General features: G+C 32.1%; 1 protein-coding gene across 1 annotated transcript; it reads right to left on the minus strand.

Annotated features, from left to right (window-relative positions):
* Positions 1-4,553: 4,553 nt before the first annotated feature.
* LOC136972189 (sialin-like) lies at positions 4,554-16,270 on the minus strand. The gene is made up of 10 exons (XM_067266747.1): positions 16,199-16,270; positions 13,896-14,092; positions 11,968-12,198; positions 11,720-11,894; positions 11,511-11,644; positions 11,294-11,443; positions 11,078-11,210; positions 10,840-10,995; positions 4,929-5,014; positions 4,554-4,855 (listed from the first exon to the last, which is right to left on the minus strand). Exons 1-10 carry the CDS (start codon positions 16,209-16,211, stop codon positions 4,706-4,708), a joined length of 1,425 nt encoding a protein of 474 aa, XP_067122848.1. The 5' UTR covers positions 16,212-16,270; the 3' UTR covers positions 4,554-4,705.
* Positions 16,271-17,919: the final 1,649 nt, after the last annotated feature.

The following is a 17,919-nucleotide window of genomic DNA, read 5'->3' on the forward strand; positions in this document are numbered from 1 at the left end:
ACTGCTATCGAAGTCAAGCGGTCTTTAATTTTTTGTCAAGTAAATGCAAAATTTATTTTTTATATCTATTCATTTTATTATTTTAAGAAAGTTATCTATTTTGTTATCATTTATAGAATTGTATATGATTACAGTTTTATTATTTTTATTTTTATTTAAATTTATTACTTGTAATTTATCTCAAGGCATCAGACATAAAATGAAAGGTTTTTAAATACTTAGTTAAAAATTAATATGTTTTTAAACTGAAATCATAAAATATATCGCTATTTTTTGAAAAATTATATTTATTATTAAAATTAGTTTAGGTATGTAATAATTCCTAATTATATGGCCATTGACAAAATTTTTCAATGTTAAAAATAAAATATAAAAAATCCAGCAACGAGTTTCTTAACTTTCCCGGTTATTATGAGTTTTTATCTTAAAAAACAACTTATATATTAAACAAAATAAATAAAATTGTGTGTGGCGCCATCTGTTATGAGATTTTGTTATAAAATATTTTTTATTTTTTTATCACTCTAAAATGGCAATATGCTCAATTTTGAGGTTAAGGATGAGTTCTATTACAAAAATTTTATATTAATAGCGAATAAAATCATTAAGCATCACTCTTTTGGAGATATTACAAATGACACCCCTTTTCTCCTCACCTTTGACCTATAACCACCAAAATTTAATAACATCAATGTCCATCATATACAAGCCACCATGCCAAATTTCATTTCTTAATCTTCACCCATCCCGAGATTTTAAGCAAAAGAGACGCTAACACACATACATATCCACGAAAATCTTTTGCCGTTTTTTGAATTTTTGGATTCAGGAGGTCTCAAAACGTGGAAATATGCAAAAAATTCGAATTAGGAAATTTTACACAATTCCCTTCTGTATACATAAAATGCAGAAGCGAAAATAGCTAACTTTTAAAATGAAGTAACTGTTTATAATTCGGAAAAGTGGTCTATACTTTCACGAATTGTACGTTTTATAGAGACAACGTTTTCGGTCATTCACTAGTTTTCCCACTTTAGTAGGCAGTCAACAAAATGAATGATCAATTGGAATCAGTTGTAGTTATCTTGATAGTAATAGTGATTCGATACACTTTAAGTTATACAGTAGAGCGTCGATAAGTGGAACCAATTGGGGACTGGAGTCCTTCCAGTTAATGACTTGTTCCAGTTTTCGACGTTGTACGAAAAAATACATTAACCTGTCCGATGTTCAAATTTTTCTCCGTTGCGTATCGCTTCCTGTTTAATTTTTCTCCGTTGCGTGTCGCTTCGTGTTGAATTTTCGTCGATTTTAAGCCTAACGAAAATTTTTATAATAATCATCGAGGCTATCGTATCGTTAAAAATTATTTCTGCATTTTGTACAAACAAAATAAATATATTAAAGAATATAAAAAACATGAAAATTATACTTTAGAAGTAAATTTAGTATCAAAAACATTCGATTCAGCACGACACAGTCCGACTGAAAATCGTTCCACTTTCCGGCCATTCCACTTACCGACGTTCCACTTATCGACGCTCTACTGTATTTCATTTTTCTGTAATATTAATATTTTAAGAATTATAACCATTACAATAGGTTGTTAGTTGGAAGAAATATAATTGGTGTTAAATAAATTACGTTTTAAAAAAAGATAATTAGATTTTTATATATAATTACACCATCCTCCTCTGCTAGTTGAAAACTTTACATTTCTGAGGCATATAACAAAGAGGAAAAAAACCATAGTTGTCAATAAACCGTGCTTTGTTGGCAAACGCATATATTTACTACATAAACTGAAAAGTGGTACATTGTGTTAGTTAAAAGCCACGCTTGCTGTGTGTGCTATTTACCACAATTTCTGTAAAAATAGGTAAGTAAATCAAATATTTCTATTACTGATCCTTCTATTAGATGGTCATGCCCGAACCCATGACAAACTACCAGAGATCAGTGGTTTTGTGCACACAGCTACTGGATGGCATGTATTAGAATTAAGAAAGTACTGTGTCCAGAAATGAGAAAACACGAGTCGTTAGATGTGGAAAATTAAATACTTAAAGATTTTTCAGTGTGACACTTTCGATTACACGCCAGCAAGTGCTATATGCTACCTGCCTCAGTAATCATATAGCACAAAATAGACACGCTATATCATTGTCACAGTAATTAATTTAAGTGAATATAATATATATTTTTTTAAAATAATATTATAAGAATTATATTTACTTTATCATTTTGTTAAATTTTTTGCCAAAAGACGGCGATACATGTAAATTAACATTTCTAATTTAGATATAGATTAATTGATTTACAAAATTTTAATAGATGTTTTGCGGTGGGATTTAGGACAACTTCTAAGTTAGGTGTATGTAAATGTAACTGCTGAGATTCGTAGCAATTGGTCAAATAGCTTAAACGTGTATAGTGAACAAACAAACAAACATTTTCATTTATGTACATAAATAAATATTAGCTTACGTAAGGGTTTACCATACTGAGTGAACAATCTAACACATTTAAAAGTTTCTATAAATTGTTTATAGCAGAACAATGAAAAATTTTTAATTTAACAGGTATTAGATTGGTCACTCGGTATAATAAACACTTACGTAAGATAACATTTGTAGTTATATAAATCAAATATTACAATAAACATTAAAACAAAAACTATATAAAGAGTTTCGTTACTTTACTCTACCATTGTCACATTTATTGCCATACAAAATGGTACAGTACAATTTCATTAGTCTAATAAACACATATAGAAAATACGATATATTAAATTTTTAAGATATCGTATTTTTTTCCCCCAATATTTCCTGTAAGAAACTATTTCATTCACAGACGAACATAAAATGGTAATCTACCAATTAATCAAATTTGGAAAAAGACAGCAAATATTTGCACTCAGCATCCTGGAAAGTTACTTAGAAATTACACAGACTACAACTACAGGAAGTTTTAGATAAAGCAATTTCACCGAGATAATAAATAGGAAAAATAATAATCGGCACAGAAAAAGATTTAGAGTTTTGTATCTGAAAATCGTTACACGTACATTAATTTGCCTGAACGTTAGAACATCTTTAGGCAGTGAAGGAAGTTTGGGACAATGTGTTTTTGAGTTAATAAAGGGAGATGAAATCAGGAGAGGAGCGGGGTGTCCAGTTTCGTAGTAATTATGTCCACGTGAATATCGCGTTTACAGAAAAATTATTAGAGGTTTGGTTTATTTGGTTAAGGCAACGTGACACGTGAGCGATCTGCCAAGGAGGATGCATCTTGGGAAGACTTATGTAAAGCTGTCTCCTATTTAATTGTTATCAACGTGAAGAAAACCTAGAAAAGTCCGCTTGGCCAACCCGTTGGCCGTGACCAAACCCACGACTAACAACCACAGTTCAGTGGTTTTATGCACTCAACTACTGGAAGGGGCCTATTAAAATTAAGAAAGTGCTGTTCAGAAATGAAAAACCCGAGTCGTTAGATGTGGAAAATTAAATACTTATGAACTTTCTACTTTTCTAACTTTCCATGTAGGCAAATTCTAAATTCCACTTGCCTCAGTAATGATACAGCGCATCTATTTCACGATATATCATTGACGCAGTAATTAACTGAATATAATATACATTTTTTAACAACTAGTTACTCATCTTTTGGGGGGGGTAAGGGGTAACGTAGCGAACAAACAAACAAACAAATGGTTTCTGATTCGGTATCTCATTTATATATAATATATATAAATGAGATATCAAATATGTTAAGTTCGCTCTAAGATTTTTAAGATTTTGAGTCTTTAATGTGGTGCTAGATCGTACATGTACTAGTGCTTCAATCTGAAAACACAGGATCATTTGGAAAATTACTTTTATAGATTTACAATATTCAGCAGATACTTTTTGATTTTAGGCATTTGTTTTTAATATATTAGATAGTTGCGAAATCATTTGTTTGAAGTACAGTAGGTGTAGTAATAGAGTGACATCTACAAGTAAACATCGCTATGTAGGAGAATTTAGCTTGAACTTCTCCTGATATAATGTAATAAGTGGCAAACTGTTCTGATGAAATACATATTTCATTTCCCAACTAACACATCGTCAATGTAACGAAATAAAAGTTATAAATAAGGATTTGAAGCCAGAGATTCATTTTATCTGAACCAATAGACAGAGGACGCAGTCTTATAATATTTGAAAACATTTTTTCTCAGGTCAAAAATTTTTTCCTTCTTTTACTTTGAGGCGTTCATTTCTTCGACAATTCTCTAACAATTGTGAATTTCTTATTTCGCGAACATTTAAAGAATTTTGCAAATGGAAGCAAACATTTTCCAACAACATATTTTTTTATATACCAAACATGTTTCTCACATATACTCTTTATTTTTTCAAAACCAAACAAATATAATTTACATCAGCTTTAATCCATTTCGTGTAACATATGATTAACTTGTTACAGTATGAATCCTGGTTTTATGTTAAGTACTATTATAAGCGTTCTAATATAATTTGGCGATCGTAAAATCCCACGAGATAACTTTTGGAAGAATTAGGTGCAGAGAAAATTAGTAACAAAGGCATGGCAAAGACGGTGGTGGTATAAGTTGCATAACTAATTCTGCATGACTTTGATTCCAGTTATTTTACGAGCAAAGTCTTAATCATTACAAAGATTAAAATAATCTGGAGAATTAATTGGTATCGTGTTTTTTCTTGTCTGTATTAATGGTGGCCCATGGTTGAAGTTCTGCAGTAGCTCCGAGCACAAATATTACACCACTCAGAAAATAAGCGAACGAGATCATGTAGAAGATGTAGCTCCATTGAACCAATTCTCCTTCCTGAATAATTAAAAATTAATAAATTAATTTAATAATAAATTTTATATATAAATTTTAATAACATTTAACTTACATGTTTCTCTAATATAATTCCAGCAATGTAAGGTGCTATTATACCTGCAGCGTTACACAAACCATATGTCAATCCGAAAAGGACACCTAAATTTAATTTAAATTGAGAAAATCGTTGTATAAAACTGTTGTATAAAATATTTCATACAGTACATACAAGATGTATCTTTTCAATCAATTGTTTCAAACGCCCATGAGGAAATATTCTCAGTATTATTGACAAAAGGTATAGAAGTAATTAAGGCTGAAAAATTGGGTACACAAAATCCTGCCACACAAACCATCCGCTCAAGATTTTAACCATTTCGACTTAGGAGACAGTGAAACATCCACAATTGCAAAAATAGTTGAGATATTTATTCTGTGTGTATTGACGTTAGTATGTGTATGTGGGGGGCAACGACTTTTTTCACCCACTTTGAATCTTAACAACTCCGGTGCCTTTAGTCGAAAATATCAGAAATTTTGCAAGGAGATTTGTGTATTAGGAGATCGATGCTATTCAATTTTTATGGTAAAGGTTGAAGAATTGAGGAGATAGACAGAGTCATGTGTCATATCTCGAATGGATTCGGACTTAATGAAAATACTATTCGTTACAAGAAATCGTCGTTAATTCAAATTCGGATAGTTCAAAATCTTTTCAGTTCGTAAACTGTACTTTTGTCCCGGCCAAGGATACAGAGATTTACACGTTAAGAAATTCGGCTACTTCGAAATTCAAAGTGAAAATTTTGTCCGAAGTATGATATGCGTATGTTAACTGGTTCCTTTATATCGAAGTGCCTCCATGCTGTAAGAGAACAATAGACCATGAACAATTCTAATCTGCTCTATAAGACTTTGCTTTTAGTTCAGTATAAATGGAAGCAAAACCATTGTCCTTTGAGGCTCGTGGTGGTCCGATCTGGAACGCGCTACGCTCTGCCATGTCGTTATGAGCTGGTAGGTCTGGGTTCACACCACCAGTGGGTCCTTTTTATATTTTTTTAAAATTGTTTCACATGTCATTTGTAGTTACATAATTCAAGGCTTTGCTTTTACAGTAACACATTTTCCGGTGTCATCTTACCTCTGGACTACCCTTTTTTCTCTTATCTCATAATATACCCGCTTTTCGAAATTGCGAGACTGGGCTACTGGGCTCAATCTGCTACTCGTAAGTAGCAGATTGAGATATTTGTAAGACTCTAGACTACTAGATTTAGGCGACTTACTACATTTTTGGCCACGTTTAAGATAATTTGGACTGTATTTCGCGGAATTCTGCTTTATTTTTGTAAAATCTATCTGGCAAGTTGTGAGTTTCTCACTGGAAACATGGTGTTTACCTTCACATTTATATTATTATTATTATTATTATTTCACGAAAGTAGCGTTCTGTATACGTATCCGTATTCTGTTTGCTTATTAAATTACATCAGTTACATGGCTTTTCGAGTTCAGAATTCGGAACTCGATAGTTCGATGTGGCAATTACTTCGTCCTTTCAATTTTGAGCTAGCGAAAATTTCCTGTATTCGCATTTACGCTTTTTAAAATTATACTCATCTCTATCTTCAAGTTTTAAGAGTTGAAATAATACTGTTTTCTAAGAAAAATATTATAAATATGTTACTTAAACAGTAAAAGAAAGGATATTTATTACCAAAAATTAATATTCTGTATAATCGTTTTTCGTTTTTTACATGAATTGTCAATTTTATATAATTACTTGCAGATAGGCCCGGCGTTGCTCGGGCAAAAGTAACGATAGCGAAGATTAAGAATATTACGTTATAGTCACAAAAGAGAAAAGTAATTTCATCAACAATCTAAATATTTCTAAAGAAAGGTCGAATTTGAAAATCGAATGTTTTAATATTGTTCGATTTTCACGACGTGTTCTGATTATATCGTTCGATTTTCATCGAATGAAGAAGAAAGGTCGAGAACTAATCTGTTTAAGTTTGAAAATCGAATGTGTTCTAACATATTACTCTTTTTCTTTTTTTTCTTTTTTTTTCAGAGCCCGTAAATCTTGCACGTCGCTTTCTCTTGTTTTCCATTGTTACTTCACACTATCATCGTTACTTAACACTTTGGTACTTAAATATGGTACCCTAACTGTATACCAAATTTCAACTTTTAACTTTTAACCGTTTTAGCGAAAATTAAGATTATTACGTTACAGTCAACCTTACCCGTTTTCACAGAATGCAAGAATTGGGTCCTTCATGTTTCCAGACTAATTACAGAGTTTTTAGATGGCTCTAAAAATATGTTCGATTTCCCGCAAAAACAAAAAAACTGCATCTGCGTCTTGCACGTTGCTTTCTCTTAACAATTCCATTGTTACGTAACACTTCCATTGTTGACATTTCCATTGTTACTTAACACTTCCATTGTTACTTGACACTTCCATTGTTACTTAACACTTCCATTGTTGATGGAAGTGTTAAGCCTTAATCCTGTCCTTCTCCCCCTAGGTGAGGTATTTTAAAAAATCCCTCCTTACTGTGCGTTTTCGTGACGTACCCTAACTGTGTACCAAATTTCAACTTTCAACTTCTAACCGTATGGATTACGTCTCGATAATGTATTATAGAAGCTTTAATCCCGTCCCTCCCCCTGTGGAGAGGAATTTCGAAAAATTCCCTTCTTAGTGTTCGTTCTCGTGACATACCCTACCTGTGTACCAAATTTCAGCTTTCAACTCCTAACCGTTTGGGCTCTGCGCTGATTATTATTATTATTATTATCAACTCGTCTCAATTATATATATAGATTTAAAAGAAGTATTAACCAACATTTATTTTCAAGTCACAGTGTGGTGTTTCCACAATAACAAATTGTTACAAACAGAGACATTATTCAACAAATACACTTTTTTCTAAGAAGAAAACCATACTTTTCATTTTACAGATCTACCGCTTTATTTGTAAATGTTTTATGATCAGTAAAACTATTCTCTGCTCTCATGTTTTATTCTCAACATTAGGAAGTGTTTTGGTAGCAGCACAATAGAATTGAAGTTAATAATGTGCATAAAAAACGCAGAAAGGACGATTTACGAACCTATTCCACATTTTAATTTTAAAAGTTTTCTTTCATAAACTTTAATCTTGCCGAACAGAGTTCTTCAAAAATATCTTCTTCATGGAAATGTATCGTAAAAATGACAACGTAGCAGTTTTTAGTTTAATAAAACGTTTAGAATCTCAACGTGAATCGGTTGTTGTAATTCATGGTATTCTACTCTGAGGGACTAGCCGGGAGGTAGAAAGTAGGGAAAAGACTCTTTACCACTTACTCGGCAGCCTGTTAGAGGAACAGGCCATCTGTTGTCAAAAGGGATGGCTTTTGTATGAGTGAAAAAAGTGCGGAGAGAGATGATCTCGTAATCACCTTTCTCCTACGTCAGGAGCTGACACCAGATAGTCAATTTTGCGGGTTATCACGTGTTTAAGTTATTTAGAGATATCTGTGTCCAAGTGACAACGTCCGTTTTAAACATACATAGGAGGGTTAGTTTGACAAGTGGAGCGTTACGTGAGTGATAAATCTTTCGAGCTCAATTAATGAGACCGTGTTAAAACAATAACAAAAAATTTAATAAAACTAAACTAAACGAATGGATACAAGTAAATACAAATGATATACCTATTAATGAAATCATAAACGATATATTCGAGACTTATCTCTCGAAAAGATCAAACTGTCTAAACTTAATCTTGAGAGTTTACAACAATCTGACATAATTATACTACCTTCATAGCAGGAAGCTGTTCTTGTCTTCGCTTCCTTTCGGAGAACGTTCGTAGTTTTACTTATGGCCAGTTCTGTCTTCAAAGTGCTGCGCAATGTGGCTACCTACGTATGGAGATCTATTGAGGAGCCTCGAGTTTGACGCGCATTCCCTTTTTATACCTTTCATTTTCTCCAGATCTCTTCCAATGGAGATCGAGCTTAAGGATCATATGACTGGGTGTGGTTGATGTGTCTTTTGGATTTAGTCACCCTTTTAGTCATGGGAGATAAATATCTCTCTCAGGAACTGGCTGTCAACAAAGGAAACATTTTGTTCCTTGTTGTCTTTGATGTGAAACTTTGATAAAAATTTCGATTTATTATATTAAATTTTTAAACGTTTTTCTCTATTAAATTGTAGAATATTTTGTTTTTAATAATTAATCCCATAAAAGTTAAACTCGTTAAACCGCGGATCTCACACTACTGTATTTAAAAACGTAAAAAACTAAATTCAATGTAAATAAGATTATTTCTGCTCCCATTGTTTTCGAATTTTAACATGTTGGAAATTAGTACGTGGACCAAACATTCAATTGGACGAAAATACTAACCGACCAATGATAGAATATAATTTAAAAGTTTGCAAATTTTACAGACAACATTCTGGCCCCATTTTTCGACAGGAGATGGCAAAAACAGAAAAGAGAGAGAATAAATTCACCAAACAAAAACTTCCAACTAATATTATAGAATGACAAGAAGTTTGTAAACGTTTGTTCGTTGTTTGAAATTGTTAATTGTAATTATAAAATCCTTATATAAATAACATATTTCATCTCAATAGTGGGTGCTCTTCGCTTATTAGCACTTACAATTTTTTTTTATAAAACCCATCTCTATCTTCAAAATTAAGTTTTTTGCTATTTTATAATAATTAGTACAGTAATATAAAAATTTTTTAAATAAAGTATCATAACAGATGGCGCCACACGCAGTTTTAAATGTTGCCCGGAAGTTAAGCAACTCGTTACTGTATTTTATATCTGTTGTGTGTTCATTCGGTAATGAATCTGTTTTTTTCCTTCTTCATCCTGTCGCATTGATATACCCGGAATAGCTATAACTTACTACGAGTATTAATAAATTACGTTTAAAAGAAATAATAAGGTTCTGTTTGAACTTCCCCCTTTTTAAAATCATGTGCAGAAACATGCTTCAGAGATGATTATTTCATCGGTTTTCTAATAATACACGACTTCATTCATGCTGTGTGTAAATAAAAAATTATTAGTCGTAACAGAAAGCATACGTTTACATTCAGCATTCGATTAGAACAATACAGAATGCAAGGCCGATTTTCCGGATTACTCGGTTCTGTCACCTAATTTGTTTACAACGAACCCCAATTTAAAGATTCTTAGTCTAACAAAAATCGGACCCCATTGGACTTCAATAAGTCCCTGAAACCGAAAAATCTAGATCGGCCCATGATCGTGACAGAATGTCTGAGTGTGCTACTCAGACAAAATGTCTGAGTAGCACACTCAGACAGAATCGGCCCATAATCTGAGTAGCACACTCAGACAGAATCGGCCCATAATCTGAGTAGCACACTCAGACATTCTGTCACGATCATGGGCCGATCTAGATTTTTCGGTTTCAGGGACTTATTGAAGTCCAATGGGGTCCGATTTTTGTTAGACTAAGAATCTTTAAATTGGAGTTTAAAATTTATTTTTAATAACATCAAAATCAGAGTTAAAATATACTTATTTAAATGTTGAATGTCAAACATTCTATCTTATATAAAAAAATATAAGAAATAAATATTTATATTGATTAATTACTGACCGATTAAGTTACATTGATTACAATAAAACAAATGATGCTATAAATTGTCATTATCATTATATTATTAATATTAACTATTTTTTTACTATACGATAAGTGCTAATTGTTAATGAAAAAGCATTAAAAATTTATGATAATAATTCAATTTCTTTGACTTCTGACACTTGGACGCCTCCTGGGCCTTTGGCACTTGGAGGCCCAGGGCTTCTAATTTGTATTAGTCCTTATGTAGATCCGTCCTTGGTCAGGATAATTTTGAATAAACCTCCAGGATTTTTTGAGTAAATACTTTGTTTAGTGTTAGAGATTAAAGAAAGATAATGACTTACCTGCAAATTCTGGAGCCAAATCCAGTACTATTGCAATATCTCCTGAAACAGCGAAGCCAAAACATCCCATTCCAATTATTAAACAAATAATTACTTTTGTACTGTCGCAGCCTAGAAACGAAATCGCTAAGATGCACGCTGCCGGGCCGAACGTTGCTACAACACAAATATTTATTTACCATTTGCCAGAAATTTTAGAAGACGATTTTAAAAATTAACAAACTATACTTTTTTTTACCAATTGCTTCAAAGATTTTTCTGATATTTGTTATGCTGAAGTATTTACGTGTTTTTATGAAATCAGCAATGAAACCCGTAGTAAATAATGTTATAGTGTCCCCGGAATAAACTAACGCAGTCATTGTTCCAATCTAAAACGTCAATAATATAAATAAATTTATTGACATAGAAGTATTATTCATTTATTGATTTATATGTATAAAAATCAATATACTTGGTGGATAGGGAAGTGAAGAATAATTTCTAAGTATGATGGAAATTTAGTCAATATTGTAAAATAACCGAATCCCCAACAAATTTTCGTCAAAGCTACTATCCATACTGCTCTGGATGTTAAAATTTCTTTCCAAGGTATATCCAATTTCTAATTTAAATAAAAATATATTTATGACACATTGATCAAAATAAATTAGAGCTGAAAATGATATTACTGTTTCCTCTGAGGCGATGTTTGTTACATTTTCGTTAAGAAATGTCAATTCTTTGTCAGATATTCTGGGATGTTGTTGAGGTCTATCGTAAACTGTAAACGTAAGACAGAAAGAAAGGACAATCCCGCCTACTCCTGTTAAAAATATAGATTACAGATGATACAGTCGCATATTAGTATTGAAAAAACAATCGTATGATTTATATTCACCGAAAAAGTAGAAGCCGAAAGACCATCCTTTGTGTTCACAAAAGTATCCTGTTGTTATTAAGCCGATAAGTGTGCCTACTTGAGTACCACTATAAGAAATTGATGATAATGTGGACTTTTCATTTTTTGGAATCCATCTTCCTAACAACGTGAAAGACCCGTGAAATGCAAGTCCCTGCGATAAAATGATTTATAAATAGGATACCGTTAATGTGGCTTGCAATGACAGTAAAAAATCTTATTCTTACTTGCGCAAATCCAATGAAAGCTTGACATAATGATATAATTGATACACCGACATCACCAGAAACGGGTGTCAAAATGGTGAGTGTTGAAGAGAGAAATAAAGAAATTATGAAAATTTTCTTTGGTCCAAGTGAAAATGTAATGGCTCCTCCTGTCAGTTGAGCTAATACGAAACCATAATAATAACTTCCCAGAATTATTCCTTGAGTGGGTTGTGTCCATGCATAAAAACCCTATAAATTTAGATTAGTAAGAAGTTTATATACGTTATAATAAAGTTTATAATTAATTTATAACGATCCTGCGCAAATTTCTCATGGTTCGTGTTGATCCTGATTTATCGTTGGAAACAGATATGAAACCAATCGGAAAGCGTGGACGAGGGACTTTGGCTTATCTTTACAAGCAGTGGAAAGGTCGACTCGAAAAAAACATGTAGGTTCTGCTTTTAATTCTCTTTTGACAGGTTCTCTTTGATATTTTTCTATCATTTCTGCTACTTTACGAATACTTGCAAAGGCCCTACCGTTTTCTTTTTCAGTCGTACCTGCGAAAAGTTCTAACTTTCACAGGCATCTTTTCTCTTTTTGAAACACCAGTACAGTCAAACCTGTTTTTATGCGCTCTTTTTATGTGCGATTTTTATTTGTGCGATTTTTTTAATGCGAATTTTTAATTTGTGCGGTATAGTTGGCGACTAGTCTCGTGCGATTCGTCATGTCTTACGTTGACTTATTATAGCTAAATAAACTTATTATAGCATAAATGCACTTATTATAGTAATATTATTGCATGAATATGCGAAAAATGAAATAATTTACTTTTTAAGTCAACAAAACACCACCTGGACAAAAATATGTAAAACAGACGATAGACCAGACGATGCAGTCAAGTGCTGACATCTGTTGTCAATAAATTCTATTTCGTGATTGATTGAGTGATTTTCTATATGAGACTTTTTTTATGCGGTCCGTGTTGACCGCATAAAAAAATATTTTTTAATTGTGTCGCGAAAACTATTATTTACAGCCATTCGTGAAGTTTCGTGAGATTTTTTTTAATGCGTTTTTTTTAATGCGGTCCCTATCCCCCGCATAAAAACAGGTTTGACTGTATTTCTTTCCGATTCAATTCAGCATTCGGACATAATGTCTATCTGTCACTGAAATTTTCCAGTGAATAACGTTAGCTGGTCGTTGGTTCGCATTTTGCCAACTCGAACTTGGGACACTCAAAATAAAATCTGGGTGGTTGAAAAGCACCAGAATTATCTGACAGGAGGTCTATGAGAATGGCTATGAAATGTTTATTACGATATGATGTCAAAAACTAAATGCGATAATAATATACGTTATATTATTAAAAGTATTTTAAAATACAGCTCATATGACAATTGTATAAGGCTTTATTTTCCATCTTTTCTCTAAAAGAGAACTTCAATTTTATAGTTCATAACAATACTCCGGATGATTCTGTGCTTCTTGTTTTCTCGTAATGATTTGAAAAATGCATCTTTTTGTTTGTACATGACATTTTTCGTACCAGAAAGACTAATGTCAGTAAAACAGTGATTTAAATGATTAAATATAAGAAAATTGACCGGCCATCATACAGACGCGATTTGAATTCCCTTAAACATTTTAGAATGAATTGGGACACCAAATGACAGCCAGAACAATTTGTATAGTTTTGGTGGATGACATTACTAATTTTATGTTTGACTTCAAATTTGGTCAAATTTAAATTTTTAAGATTGGCGATTTTCTAAGAGTTGTTAAGAAAAATAAATCAACAATTAAATTTATCACGTGAGTCATGAAAATAATAAAATAATAATAATAATCATAGTTATTAATAATAGTTCGTGAAGAAAATAATAGTCTTTGAAATTTGTTACAACAGAATTATTACATCCAACACAAACATTTACCTCTTTGTAAGTAGATGTAGAATTTTGCTGAGTTTGTTCTCGGCATTCCTTTGAAGTTGTTGTATTATACATGCTGAAGATGGCCGAATGATTAACCATGGCTAAAATAGCGACACTCAGCGCTGATCTTTGGCAGTTCATTATTGTGTATATACAAAATATGGAGAATACCAATAAGTATCGAGCGGGAACATAAACTGAAATTAAAATGTTTTATAAAATAGTTTTAATTTTTATTGTTAAATTATAATGATTAACTTAGTTAAATCTGTTAAAAATAATTATGACAGTCTGCCTTATTTTTGGTAACTAAAGCAACTAAAGACACTTAATTTGTTCACGTATCTTTAGTTATATCCGTTTTTTTAAAAAAAAACCAAAACCACATAATCAACCTCTAAATTTATCTGGTATTGCAATGCATATAAGATAATGCATAATGCAATGCATATGGACCACATCCGTATTCTGTTTTCTCAAAGTTCACTTCAAGCTGAAGACAACTGTACAGAGCCAGATTTGAGGCGATTGGAGCGATATGCGCCAATCGGTCCCTGAGTTTGAAGGGGCCTCGCAGCATATCAAAATTTATATATTTAAAAATAGTACATGTTACAAAAATAAATATCTAGGCATATTAAAAATGTAACAACATATTTCAATATGTAAATTAACTGTTAATTAATTTGTTATTTAAAGTTTGAGAGGTCCCGAAAAAAAAAAAAGAAAAATTCAATCGTGCCTCGCACCTATTAGATCCGGCGCTGCAATTGTATATTGTACTGTAAACCGTCTGAACTTCTTTTTATACAATGTCGTATGCGTTTTTTATTGTTCAAGCAATCATCTGAATTACCAAGTTGGACATATCCTCAGTCCACTGCTGTAACAGAGAGTCTGAATTGATTCTGGAGAGCTATTCCTCAAAAATGTTACATAGATGGTTCGTCTCCAATTTATCAGGACGTTTCTTCACTAGTCCTATTGTGGGTCTGGCCGAACTGACAATAGGACTGGAAAAAAGAATTTCTTGGTATTTATAGAGCTGATACAGTTAAAAATAAATATCCTTATTTTATTATTTTTTACTGTTAATTATTTGCATTGTGCTCAATTTCATAAGGAGCTGTAAGTAATACATCACTATAGTAAAAAATAACATGAGTAGTAAATTTATAAAATTTGGTTATTATTTATAAACTGAATTGTCACGAAGTAGACAAGAATCCGGGTAGAGTAACTACTCCTTGAAAACTTATCTTTGTGTAAACTAGTTCTTGAAGACAAACTACTTGGATCTTTACTACTCGATCTCGATTAGTTTGGGAGTTTCCATACGAGTAGCATGTACTGTACCACGCTTTGGTTTCAAGCAAAATCGTTTCCCTTTCAACGAAGGTTTGAAGAAACATAAAACAACAAAAAGAAATCCAAGCCAAATCTAGAACACCAATGCATGACCTTTTAAAAAATTATGTTTTATTAGACACAAACCTGCATTTAATTAATTATCGGCCTTGATATTGCCCAAAAGGTAATCCGGCAGAGTATTTGTCAACATGAATATACCATGCTGCAGTTAATGTGTAAGTTGTTCGAGAATCATGGATCAACGAGTAATATGCCATTCTCAGTAGGCGCAGCAAATGATCTGTATACTTATATGTGAATTAATTAATCGTTCTGGAATGAAGATAGGATTAAAAACCATTGCTTCAAGAGGACCGAAGCAACGGTTTTTTATTCCTAGTTTTAGACTTTCTAAAACTAGGATTAAATCTAAGTTTTAAATTTTGTAATATAGAAAATACATATTTATATTTTATTATATAGTCGCCGGAAAAGGGGCGTATGCCCGAAACGGTATCGGCTTTTAAGGTATTCCTGAATAAAGAGTGATGGTAAAGATTCCGAATGTCTACCTATGCACACAGTGGTGAGTATAAAATAATTAAAAAAGACACGGTTTCGGAATAAGTCAATTTTATTACGTTGTTATTGTCCCTTTTACTTGACTGTTCCATGGCGCGAGTAGTCGAGAAAGGTCCTCTTAGTGCAGTCAGAACAGAAAGACTCAAGAAATGCATTACGGTATATATATATTCTCTGTTCGAAATTTCAAATATAATGGAAAACAAATGAAGCCACAGAGAATGGGCTAATTAATGAGAAAGCACATGTAATTTTCCGGTTTTGTACGAAATAAAGAGACTCCTCGAAGCCAGAAAGTGTGATTTGTAAATTTTTATCATAGAAAATTAAATTAGAATTTTTTATGAATTAATTTTTTTTTTAAATCTTACCTTTATGTACCATATTTATTTCACAAGATGAACAGTTTCTCTATTTTAAATTCTACAATTTATGTCTGAATATTTTGATATATTTTGTTTATTTTATGAGATTGATTAACTTTCAAAAATTAAATAAATTCGAGTTAGAATTTCTCTATTCTTCTTCCTCTTTTTTTTGACTGGATGTAATGTTCAGGTCTTTGTTTTATTATAATGATTGATTTGAATTTTTCATTGTTGTCTATAAATCCTATAAAATATAAATTTTACGTGAATAATTTTCAACATATCATCAGGAGTGAAATATTAAAGCAACTGCTATCCTGCAATATAAAATCACATATAATAAATTTATATAATACATTAAATTTCATTGATTATTTTAATGAAAATTTATTACTATAATTTTTAAAACAAATTAAAATAAGTAATTGTAATAAAAATGCATTTGTAATGTTAGAATGTAAATAAGTTAATATCATATATTTAATGTAACGATTATTATTACCTATAAAACAGGACTGTAATAAAGAATAATTTTAACCATATATTTCAAAGAGAATTCTCACCAGTGGTAAATTGACCACTGAACTCTGTTTGTCGCGAATTCTAAAGGTAGAATCACTGTCGCGGGTTCACGCCTCACCACTGAGTTGATTGTGTAAAGTTTTCTGCGTTTAATTAATGTGTGTAATATCTGACAGGGGCCAGATTTACATAGAAACTTGTATGATGAAGCATATTTTGAGTCTTTGGACAGGTTCGAACCCTTACTAAAATTACTTTTTTTTTTGGAAGAAAAGAAATGGAAGCTAGAAATACTTTTTTTTTTTTTTTGGTTTGAAAACGTGAACTTTTAAACCAATAGGTCCTAAAATCGATCATCTCTGGTTAAGAATCGAATGTAATCTTCGGTTTTACCTCTCCCGGGATCTAAGTTACATTCTCGTTTTCGGATCGACGTCTTCTCATCACCAGAAGTCGACTGCATCGTTCCAGTCTTCTAGTCCTCGAGAAAACCGTCATTTGCAAACCAAACACACTCGTTCATTTGGGACTATCTCGGAAAGAAGCGGAAGACCCGAAGGTCGCTGCCGACTTAGAACTTCTAAGATGGCGGAAATCTTGTATTCATTCTTGTCATATAAACGGTTTCTTGTAACCGTCGGAATTCGAGTTTTTTAGAGACCCCTCGACCCCATCGCCATTTCCCCCTGTCGGCGACCATCAGATATCTTCTTATCTTCTAGGCATAGGTGATGCGTGCTTTGTACCCACTAATCTGATATGTTGCAGATATAACTGATATCTGGGAGCCTATTAGCTGTTAATTGTTCGTTAATACAAATAAGTTGATTCGTTTTTAAAAAGATCATTGTATACTATTTTAAATAAACTCAAGTAAACAAAGAAACACTCGTATACTTTCAAACACACAATGATAATATTCGTGAGATATCTGAGTGACTTTTTACAGCGCACTGTCGTTCAACCGCATTCATTCGAGTAAATCGGCATCGGGATCATACCGAATATTTAAATAAATTATAAAAAAATAGATAAAAACTTTTAACATCACTTACTTTCATAAGGTTTTAGAGACTCTCCTGTAGTGTTGGTTGGGTGACTGCTGAAATAAACAACACTCTCAACTTGATCGTAAAATCATAAAGCTTGAAGAAAGACTTACACGGGGAGGCTCTCTCATTCGTAAAATAAAATCTAATTTT

The sequence above is a fragment of the Centruroides vittatus genome, unplaced genomic scaffold (genome assembly GCF_030686945.1).
Source record: "Centruroides vittatus isolate TY-2023 unplaced genomic scaffold, ASM3068694v2 contig_2825, whole genome shotgun sequence".
Classification (NCBI taxonomy): Eukaryota; Metazoa; Arthropoda; class Arachnida; order Scorpiones; family Buthidae; genus Centruroides; species Centruroides vittatus.